This window comes from Bombus huntii, chromosome 5 (genome assembly GCF_024542735.1).
Source record: "Bombus huntii isolate Logan2020A chromosome 5, iyBomHunt1.1, whole genome shotgun sequence".
Classification (NCBI taxonomy): Eukaryota; Metazoa; Arthropoda; class Insecta; order Hymenoptera; family Apidae; genus Bombus; species Bombus huntii.
In genome coordinates this window covers 586,896-598,491 of record NC_066242.1, presented here as the reverse complement: position 1 = coordinate 598,491, position 11,596 = coordinate 586,896, and the positions used below count along the sequence as shown (strand labels likewise).

General features: G+C 29.8%; 2 protein-coding genes across 6 annotated transcripts; one reads left to right on the top strand and one right to left on the bottom strand.

Moving 5' to 3' along the window:
• The first annotated feature begins 1,925 nt into the window (after positions 1 to 1,925).
• LOC126865580 (uncharacterized) lies at positions 1,926 to 5,938 on the top strand. Of its 4 annotated transcripts, none has more exons than XM_050618291.1 (7): positions 1,926 to 2,069; positions 3,945 to 4,369; positions 4,585 to 4,813; positions 4,985 to 5,127; positions 5,210 to 5,339; positions 5,423 to 5,605; positions 5,708 to 5,938. In XM_050618291.1, the coding sequence occupies exons 2-7, from the start codon at positions 3,971 to 3,973 to the stop codon at positions 5,872 to 5,874; spliced, it is 1,251 nt and encodes a 416-aa protein (XP_050474248.1). In that variant the 5' UTR covers positions 1,926 to 2,069; positions 3,945 to 3,970; the 3' UTR covers positions 5,875 to 5,938. The 4 variants fall into 4 exon arrangements, with proteins under 4 accessions (XP_050474248.1, XP_050474249.1, XP_050474247.1 ...); XM_050618292.1 differs by having other exon boundaries at positions 1,939 to 2,065; XM_050618290.1 differs by having other exon boundaries at positions 2,045 to 2,186.
• On the bottom strand, positions 5,915 to 11,493 carry LOC126865570 (mRNA export factor GLE1). 2 transcript variants are annotated; one of them, XM_050618265.1, is made up of 9 exons: positions 11,302 to 11,493; positions 11,015 to 11,136; positions 10,647 to 10,943; positions 7,894 to 8,319; positions 7,720 to 7,810; positions 7,322 to 7,609; positions 6,940 to 7,244; positions 6,480 to 6,858; positions 5,915 to 6,407 (listed from the first exon to the last, which is right to left on the bottom strand). In XM_050618265.1, the coding sequence occupies exons 2-9, from the start codon at positions 11,045 to 11,047 to the stop codon at positions 6,145 to 6,147; spliced, it is 2,082 nt and encodes a 693-aa protein (XP_050474222.1). In that variant the 5' UTR covers positions 11,048 to 11,136; positions 11,302 to 11,493; the 3' UTR covers positions 5,915 to 6,144. The 2 variants fall into 2 exon arrangements, with proteins under 2 accessions (XP_050474222.1, XP_050474223.1); XM_050618266.1 differs by lacking the exons at positions 11,015 to 11,136; positions 11,302 to 11,493 and adding an exon at positions 9,016 to 9,168 and having other exon boundaries at positions 10,647 to 10,792.
• Positions 11,494 to 11,596: the final 103 nt, after the last annotated feature.

The following is an 11,596-nucleotide window of genomic DNA, read 5'->3' as shown; positions in this document are numbered from 1 at the left end:
CACGTGAAATTGCACATTGTATTCGGTCGGATAGTTACAAAACAGCAAAAATTGCTACTCTGCAAATCGAAATAAGTGCTAGCGAATGGACCATTCGTTGCTCTTTAAAGAGAATTAGTTTACGAGCGAAGGAAAAAGAAAGTAAACCAGCTCTTTCAAACAGAAATATTTATTACGAATAGTGGACACCTACAAAGAATAAACGACCGAAGATTGGAAAAGAGTTATATGGAGTGACGAAACAAAAATTAACAGATTCGAATCTGACAGAAGGTCCTGGTATTGAACTTCATCCGAGAATAATGATCAACCAGGTGGTATAAAACAAACTATGAAGTTTGGAGGTGGCTCAATTATGTGTTGGGGTTGCTTTACTCACAGAGGTGTTGGTCCCTTAGTTCGAATCGAAGGTATAATGCGAAAAGAGCATTATTTGACCATTCTACAAAGTAATTTACCTTCTGTAGTTAATTCTTTGGATACAATGAACGTGAAGTAGTATTTCAACAAGACGGGGATCATAAGCATACTGCAAAAATAGTTAAAACCTGGCTAGAAAATCAAAATTTTTCTGTGATGAAGTGGCCAGCACAAAGTCCGGATATGAATCCGATCGAAAATTTGTGGTCCATTTTGAAAAGAAGGCTGGCAAAATATAATAATCCACCTTCAGGTGTTCATGAATTATGGGGAAGAACACAACAGGAATGGTACAATATTGAACCACAAATAATTAAAAATTTAATTGACAGTATGCCTCGTAGATTAAAAGCATTAAAAAAAGTAAAGGAAAGTGGATGAAGTACTAGGTTGAAACCATAATTCGACGAGTATAATTAAAGTGCAAAATTGTAAACATGCAGTAATTTGCATTTCATGACATTATTAATGTTAATGAAAATGAACTATTACATTTCGTTGATCAGACGCAGCTTGTAGTTACTATTACTTAATCTTTACCGATCACTTGAAAAATTAGTCGTATTATTGCCTTTTACATAAAATCAGTGGACCGTGTTTACACCTTTGCTCGTCACTGTATACTATCTTTCGGTATATGTATTTAAATTCAATAGAGCATTTTCTGATATAAAATGCATTATCTCCTAGATAGTTTATTTGGAAAATATTTGTACGTTGTATTAATGAACAATAAAAATATACAATGATACCAATGATTAGACTACAAATTATACATCTATAATATTGTGATTCCATCTAACATGAATGTGAGAATTCAATTGCTTTTAAGCATTTTTCGTTAAGTGAGCGTTAAATTATTACAGTTCCATTGTTTCATTCTTCATTAGTACGTTTTTGGAGGTAAATTAATCATCTTCTGTTATAAGCAAGGCAAAGCACAACGTGAAAGTGTAAAAAAAAATATTGAACTATCACGATATAATAGTCTTACGAAATGATAATCATGATAATGAGTCTTACGAAAAATTAAGATGAATCTGAGAAAAAGTATTTCAAAACTAATAGCGGATGTTAAAAAATACTTAATCTTTTATGACTAATGGCTAAAATGATTAGCATTTATCCCTGCAAGAAGTTATATTAAAAGAATCGAATTTGTGTGAAAGTGAATAAATTGAAACTTATAATTTTTTATTGAAAAATATTGTTAATTATATAGTTTATGGAAAAATACTGCTTATTTTTTATATTATAATAAATATTACGTACCTTTTATAAATGGAATCAAATTAAATATACATACATGCATATATTTGTTTTAAATAAAAAGATTATAGTTTAAAGAAAGTTAAACATTGACTTAAATTTAAGAAAACATACTGGTTGCTTTTTATCGTGAACTATTCTATCTAATACAACCATAGATCGTTTGTGATACAACATGGACGAAAAGTTTGAAGCAGAAATTCGCAAAGTGCGAAACTGTGCAATATCTTTGTTCTCCCATCGGTATCGCTGGAACCTGCACTAAAATGGCATCATTTCTTTGGAACACGCAGCCATCACGCGGCAATCGACTGAAGATTATCTACGAATACATGACGTCTCTCGACACTCGTCGCATGAACATAAACCATTCCAAGTATGTAAGTAACATTCTCATTATTCTGTCATCACTGTGAACATTTCACAGTTTTCGTCTTGAACTATTCTCTCGATACAGTGTATTCCATTTAACTGATTTAATAGTAGCGCAAACGAGAGTAAGTTTCAATTAGTACATATATATATTTATATACCGTATAAGTAATTTTCTATCGAAATACAAAAAAATTTGATCAGTACCTACTATATTGAATCGAATTATTGAACCTTGTCGAGATTAATACGCGCATGACCATCGATGTGTATTTTTATGATACAATCGGAGGGACAGTAATTCTATATAAAAGAAAATAAAAGATATTAATATAGACTGGAGTTTATTCGTATAACGTTTCATTTTCCACGAAATTATTTTCAATACGATTCTAGAATCAATTTTCGTGCCAATTTTACAGTAATTGAAACCTTAAAAGTAACTAATCTTCTGTAACAACAGACATTATTTATTTCTATCATACAGTTGCTTAACAATAACGAGGTGTAATACATATATATATATATATTTAAACTTTAGACCAAAAATTATATTTTTCAAAAGAATTTGATAAAAATTATGCTTTAGAGATTTACATAGAGTTTTATCTCGTCTGTGCTAATACTTCTGTTTATCACTGTATATGGTTCGCCACTTATAATTTTGAAATGTATGAAAATATCAGATACAATGTTGACAAACACTGTTTCAATATATCATGTGTTGTATTATACGTATAATATAAGCAAGCAGGAGGTGATACTTTATGTAAAAATACATACAAATTTTATTATCCGAGATTTTTTTAAACTTCTTTCGTTGTAAATTATTATATGTATACATATAATTAATTAATTATTATATTATATTAAATTATATGTGTATATATATGTATTTTATAATTGGATTATTTTATTTTTCCTATTTCGTTTTAGTTCTCGTTTAAAATTATAGAAGAAATATTTATGGTAATTCAAAAAAGCTTCATGTGTACACTATTTACAAATCTAATATCATTATAATTATTGCTCATAAGGGAAATATACAAATGTGTTCTTCTGACGAATTATATAAAAACAAGTACCATGGAATTTCACCGCCTTATTTTGTATCATAATTAAGAAAAGAAACTAATACCGATAAGATTCCATGTAATCGAAACATGTTTCAATTCGAAACCGTACAATTTAATTACAGTACAGTAAAACAAAAAATGGACTTCTTAATTGTAAACATTATTTTATATGGCATGTATTAATAATTTGTTGGCAATTTTTCTTCAGGAACCTTATCAAATTTATGTACATATTTTATAAATTTTCCCCTACGTGATCGTTATTAAAGAAGCATTAATACATATTTATTTATCACGATTTATTGTTATATTTATTATATTTATAACATCCACTATGTTTTTCTAACTTTGTTTTATATTTGATTCATATTGCTGACAATATACGTATACTTCTTTTTTAAATTATGCGTTATCATAAAATATACATGAATCGGTCACATTGAAAATCATCTGTTCTTAAGACAGAATAACTTTTTTAAAATTGGGCTACACGATTTGAGTTTTTTTAGAAATTAGGTGAATTAGTTTATTAAATGACATATAAAAACAATTTTTAAAAAATTATAATTGGTTAAAATCGCAAAGAAAATAGTAAAAGTCGCCTTTTACAACTTTTTTATTTGAGCCTGTAATAAAAATATATATATACTGAAAGTTTCATCGAAGTCAACGTTGCTGTGAGTTACGCTAAATTCTCATTATTTTGTCATTTCTGTACTTTATTTCACCTTATTTCTTAATTCATATTATTTTTGTTTATTTTGTATTTTGTAGCTTTAATCATTTTTAAAAATTTCCTGTTGCCAGATTAAAATATAAAATCATACGACAAAATGTTTTCTATGACAAAAACATCGAAGGATAGCTTATTTCAGAGTGAAGTTCATTTGGAATCAAAAGATACTTCGATAAATAGGAAAAAATCAATAAATATCGCAACCTTTTCTCTTGAAAATTGTCAAATTATGAATGACAGTTACGAAATCGAAACAAAACAAAAAAATTTGAAAGAAAGTGAAAAACAAGAAAAAATGCAAATAGAAATTAAAAGATCAGAAGTTTCAAAATCAGAATACCAGCAAATGAAGCCTACAATCGCAGAATTAAAAAATATTGAATTTAAAGTAGAAAAACTTAAAACAGAGGACAAAGAGTCAAAAAGTTTTAGTGATATTACTTTACATCAAACCAATGTTCCAGAATACAAAATGATTCCCATTGCCGATAAATTTGTAAGTTTCATATATAATGCATCATAATAATTACTTATCATTTTACTAATAATTGCGACGTTTTCTTTTGAATGGTAAAAGACAATCTAAATTTAAGCCTTTATATAGATTTGTGTTTATCATATTTGTCAATATTTTCGTAATATTTTTATAATATACAGATCTTATACGTACTAAGTCATTTAAGTAACCAAATACTGTTAACGTATTTTCAGGATTTTCAAAAAGCCTCGAATGTTGCTGTTCCTCGAAAATGTCCTCCGCTTTCTAGTCCGCTATTGAGTGAACGTTCACTTGTTTTAACAACGCATCTTGTACCTTCGCTACCAATTGGCTTATTCGAAGTGCTTGTAGAAGCAATCGAAGTTGCTACCGAAAAACCTGTAGTACTGTTGTATGAATCCAGAAGTGACAGACCAGTTGCAAAAGAAGTTGTGGATATTGGTATGTTATTATTATTATCTCAATCTAATTTTTATATGTAATAGTGTATAACGACTTTTTCGTTAATTCTTTTCTTTCCTATCATTCTACCTACATAAATACGTATGGAATGCATGTAAAAACTGATAAGTTGTAATTAATTAAATAATAGAGTAAATTCATATTTTTCAGCTATCTTATCAGCAAGTGCAGACTGGGAAGATGGTGAACTTCTACCTGTGAGTTTCTGTTTCGAACATCATCTTAATAAAGACAATTCATCGTGCATTTATGCTGATGTTGTTGTAGCTACAGACCACGCGCTACACGTACAAGTAAATATCAAATTCAAATATACAATTGTAGTTACAACTAAATAAAAGTATAAGTATATTGATGTGAGAAAGATTTTTATAGGATATTACAGATCTTCGCGGTCATAGATGTTCTCTCCCAGATCGAAAGAAAAATAGTGGAGTAACAGCCTTGTTATTTAATTACTTATACACGAAAGGTGAAAGCCCAGCTTTTTTCGGCAACACGCTTGGTTCGTACATTACATTAAGAGCATGCTTTTTATTTTCAGTATACTATAAAAATGATTAAACGAATTATAAATTCAATTTTCAGATGCTGATACACAGATTGCTGCTTTACAAATGGTTGCAGGAAAACAAGCAGAAGTTGGAATTTTAGAATCTCCTGTTATTAAGTGCCACAAAAACACATTACCAGGAATCAGTTCACTTTATATTTTAACAAGTTTAGGACCTTTACCACCTTATCGCATCATGATAAAGAAAACACTTTCAGGTATAAAAGTTTTAGGCGTAAAAATGTATAGGACGTATTTCATTCATGCTATAATTCTTTTATGCAATGAATTATGATTTTTACTTTTCATTATATTTGTAGACGTCCTCAAAAGAAAAATTACAACTTACTTACTAAACATAAATCAAGACAGAGAATGGATAGATAGATTCGCTCCTTTTGGGATTACTAGATTTGCCACAAATTCTGAAAAATTATACAACCTCGACGGTGTAAAATCTGTAGTTACAAGTGTACCATACTACTAAGATTATGTTATTCGTATTGTATTATTTATAGGCATATGCATAATTATACATACATCACTTATTATTTTTACATTTTTTTGCATTCTTTCCTCACACATTGAAAGTTTAATAAATATGACATTCAAATAATGATCTTTCATATGTACAAATTACTTTAAAATATTTTTGCACGAGAAAATTCTTGCAATATCCGATAATGTTTTACGAGTATCGATAACAGTCAGAAATTTATAATTAGAAATTAAAGAAATTGATTCAGTGGTATTATCATCACCAAAAATTTGGAGGAAGTTGACCATCAGGAGGAGATATAGAACCTTTTGCTAAGCTATTTCTCAAAAATTCTTCAAGCCGTACCAATGGACCACTGCCGATAGATCCTACATTTTTCATGCGTGGATAATATTCTTCCGACAATAAAATTAACAACTTATGGAATTGTTTTGGATAAGCAATCCATAATGTATTTCCAGCAACTTCAAGCATATCCAATAAGAAAGTTGCACAAAGATCTGATATTTCCTTTCGCGGTTCTGAAACAAAATTACAAAATATTACTGAGACTCCAATACAATTTTCTGTAACTTTCTAGATGTCTATATTACCAAAATTTAAAATAGCAGCCAACCATCGCCATGCATTTTGGAGTCCATGTGGATTAGTTTTAGCAGTTCCTTTCCTTTGAGTCGTGATAGTAATAGAAGCATACAGTCTCATTAAACCGGACATTCTTTTCAAAAATTTATCATGCTTTTCAATTGTGCCATCTTCAGCATATTTATAACCCATTAATTTATAATAATCATCATCCGATTGTCCTACCATCCTTGGCATAAAGATAGGAACCGTAAACGGACAAACATTGTAAAAATGTGATAAAAGCAAATCTCCGAAATCGGAATGATCGCTCCAAAGAGCTACGATTATAGCTGCGATGGGAAATGCCATCTTTGGTTTACTTGAAACAAGCGTCTCACCTTGATTCTATTAAAATGGATTATATATGAAATCTGTTACAATTTAAAATACTTGGTACAAATATAAGATTTATATGAAATTACATACAACTAATTTTTTAGCTAGAATATTTTTACAAAAATCTGCCCCATGTGGATGTTCATTAACATTTGGCCAAGATTTCCCCATAAGCAGAATATGTAATCTTTCATATTTATCCGTCAGATGTTGTTGACTAATGCCAGATATTGCATTTACAGGTATATTTATTGCTTTTTGACATTCAAATCTAAATTTTTTCATACTTGGAGATTGTAAAAACTCATCAAATATTTTTACATAATTTTCTAAAAATTTTTTATTATTCACATATATTTCTAACAATTCTTTATCGACATATTTATACAAATGATCTGTAAATGAAATGGTATGTATTTATCACTAATTTATTAAGAACATAAATTACAATTATGGCACAAACCTATTTTACCTTTATCTGATTCGGTCGTTGATACATTTCGTTCTACATTAACAATTAGAGATGTTTCTTGTGAAATATTTGTAGAAATCATGTTCTCTGTTTGCACATTTCCCCTTTTTTCTTCGTCTTCATATTTTTGTACTTCATTATCAGTACTTGTTTGTTCTGAAATAACTGGCTCGTGAACTGCTTGACTGTTGCTAAACGCCTGTTGTGAATCTGACAATGGTGTTGTATGAGAATGTACTGTATTTTCTGCTCCAGTTGAATTTACCTCACACCGAACATTTATTTTATCTAAGGTATATAAAAAACAATATATAAAACACATAATATAAAACAATAAAGAACTGTGTGTTTGCACAAAATCTAACAAGAAAAGACATGATATATAGTACAAAACTTACCTATTTCTGATTTAAATATACTTAACATTTCATCAATTTGTTGAACCAGTTTTACCATAATATTCAAATCGGCGGGTGTTATTTCACCTATCTATGAATAAAATACATATACATATGTATTTTTGTATTTTTCGTATACTGTATTTAATAAAGTTTTATTGTTTTACTTTTTACCTTAATTTTTTCATCTATAAACTTCAATTGGAGGTGCAACTCTTCTAATTTTGTATCATAAGAAGATAATATTATGGCAAAAGAATTTTTGTCTTTACAATGCTCCATACAATTGCAATGTTCCATTGCATATTTCTTAAAATCATTATTTTTTTGGTTGTATATATTTCTTAAAATCATTATTTCTTTGGTCAATTCTTCTTTCTCTTTCATTTCTTTTCTGTATTCTTCAACTTCTTTCTGTCGTTCATGTCTTTTACGTATTTCTTCCTGTTCTGCCATTCTTTCTTCTGCTAGTATATATGCATAGTTCTCCTTATTTTTGCGTTCACGTTCTTTAGCCATATGTGAACGTGACATTGCCATACGTTTCTGTATAACTTTCCCATTTTCTTTCATATGTTGCCAATGACATGCAATTTTTTTCTAAAAGAAATCACATTTTTTATGGTTTTATACATTTGTTATTTATGGAACAATTTATATTACTACTTTATACATATATATCTTTTCATAGATTAATTTTTAAAAATTTTATTTGACTAGCAAAAATTTTCAATTTTCATCAAACATCATTATTTTGACTATTAACAGATGTGTATATAAAAGTTGTGGACAAACTTTGGAAGCATGTAGTATTCATCAAAACTGGTCTTGATAAACATAAGTTCAAAAACAATTAGTTTCAAAGTTGCAAGATATTTATACACTTATGCAAGTGTATAAAAGTATAGTGTATAGTAAACCAGTTGCTTTGTTAAATGAGTTGATACAACAAATTGAAAACTGTTGCTAAGAGATAAGTTAAATGCCAGAGATCTCTCAATGTGTGATATGCTTCTATGAGAAAACATGCCTGAGTGTATATTAAATTGAACATAAGGCATATTAAACATATGCTGTAAAGATAATGTCTTATTAAAAAAACCACTCAGAAATTGATGATTTTTGGATTCATGTTTATTAAAACCGTTTTGTTTGTTTTGATGAGTACTATATGCCTCTAAAGTTTGTCCTCATCTGTTATATACATTCCATATATTTTTTGTTTCCATAGCACAACTTTTTCATTAAGTATATTTTGTATAACTTTTGCACAGTTGAAAAAGAATAATTACTCACATAATTGTCTATAATATTCATTTACAAAATGTTGCTTTTCAAAAATTCCATAGGTAACAAAGGTAATTATTTAGAAGTTTGCTCTGTTCACTGATTTTGATGATTTTTGAATATGTTGTCGGAGGCATGATTCTGAACAACTTTTTCCTATACCTGTAATCACCGCTCGGACTTAGTTTCCCAGATGTTCGCAAAAAACAAAAAGACAATGAATCCTGCATATACAGGGTGGTTGGTAACTGGTGGTACAAGCGGAAAGGGGGTGATTCTACGCGAAAAAAGAAGTCGAAAATATAGAATAAAAATTATTTTTTTATTTTTTTTAATTTTTCCATCGAGACAACGATCTACAGTGAGATCCGTTATAACGTACCGCACGCGTACCGAGCGAAAATTCAAAGTCGATTTTCTCGAAAACAAAGCCTCAAACGAAAAATTTTTATTCTATATTTTCGACTTCTTTTTTCGCGTAGAATCACCCCCTTTCCGCTTGTACCATCAATTATCAACCACCCTGTATAACGATAAAACGTATCAATTTACCATATGAAAGACAATGAGAATGTAAACATAAGAATACTGCTTCGCGTCTTCCTTTGTCTTTCATATGTTAAATTTGATAAATTGAAGTCAAAATATCTGCTTAACCAATAATTCTTCATTAATAGGTTAATACTTTTTTACAAAAAATGCGGCGATGGATTGATTAATACATTAAAAAATATATAGTCCTATTTACAAAGATGAAAATGCCAAATATAATTTGCATCATATCCCTTCGCGAACTACCACCACATATACGCGTTCTGCGTAAACCATCAATTTGGCCGAGAAACTTATATATGAGTTTGAGGAAACCAATTGATAGAGCCAAAACTCATATATGTGTCCCACGTAAACGCGTCGCTATGGTCGAGAAACTCATATATCTCATATATGCGTACATATAAAAAACTCATATGTGTGTCAATTTATTTATCCTGTGGAGAATCTGTGTACATACATATGTTTAGAATTTGACATCTTGGAATGCTATGAACGAAAATCGCGTCTAAGCAGGAATGTGCGCTGACAATTTTAGATGACTATCCAGTGATAGCTCTGTCCCACGGTACGGTTGACTTAGAACCGCTCCGTCCGCAAAGGGATATGATATCCATTTGAACCAAATAACTTTTGTTACATCTTTAATCTCTCGTGATATATTCTAGCGTTTCCACTTACATAAAACACCCTGTATATTATAAACAAAAGGTAAGAGTTAGCCCTAAGTTAGGTTGTATCCGGCCACTGTCATAAGGCGACCGGCAACCAAACTAACGCATACGCTGTTATGGATACACAGTTGTAGGCAGAATTCATTATAGTGGTACCAACAGTTTTTTTTCAAATATGTAGGTTAGAAACTAGAGCCAAGCGGTGGTTATATACATAGAAAAAAGTTGTTCACAGTCATGCTCCTGACAACATATTCAGAAATGATCGAAATTGATGAGAGAAATAAACTTCTAAATAATTAAATGAAACAAAATAATATCTATTGATTAAGTTACATGTTGCATGCAAATTATATTATATAGAAGTTATATTTCTTTGAAAGTAAAATAAAAATAAAAATGTATCTATATTACCTGAACTTCTTCTTTCCTTTGATATTCACTTTCTAAGAGAATCTTTTTAACTGAGAAGGTAATACCACTTTGCATATAAATTTTATGCTGTGGGCAGACAGATTTTTGTGGAACTGTAATATTACAAGAATTCCGTTCATTTTCTATATTTTCTGATCTTTCACTTTCACTTTCATTCACTATTGAATCGGGACCAATTGTAATTTTATCCACTTCACCTGATATACGAGAAGCTTTTTGCAAAGCAGATATTTTAAGGCAAGCAAAATCAGAAGCGATATCCTCCATATTTTGCACCTGCCAAAAGATCAAAATATAATATTATTAAACTGTAAAAGTTTATAATATTATTATTTAGTTATACTTACAATTTCGTCTTTAGTGCTTACAAAATGAGGCATCTCTGCATTTACGTTACAAAAAGTAAAATATGAAGTAATAAATTTCAAAAGAACGGGTATTTACAAAAGGTTGCAGGTGCAAGTATAACCTATAAATTTATACTCGGTCAAATTTATTCCACATACAAACATGTATACGTACTATTACAAAGTATACTAATATAGCATTATATACTAATACCATAACAAAGTTTATATCAACATTATTTTAGAATATTAACATCTTGCATCTTAGTAAAAACGTAGCAACATACCGTTACACACCATTTACTCTTCAATCATACTAAACACTGTACGCCAAAAGTGATAAACTTAAGCTAGCAAGAGCAAAAGCAAGTGACATGCTGGACATGTTCGTATCTCTCGCATGCACTGATATATATTCTATGAATACGCGAGCGAATCTTCACACGAATTCTCATACGCCGAACATGGTGTCACGTTGATCATGGCTATATTGGACTTTGGTACATAGCGCCACCATAGGTTAACCGGTGTATTTTATTCCCCTTTCCCACTGATATCAATTCTCACTATTAGAGACGAGTA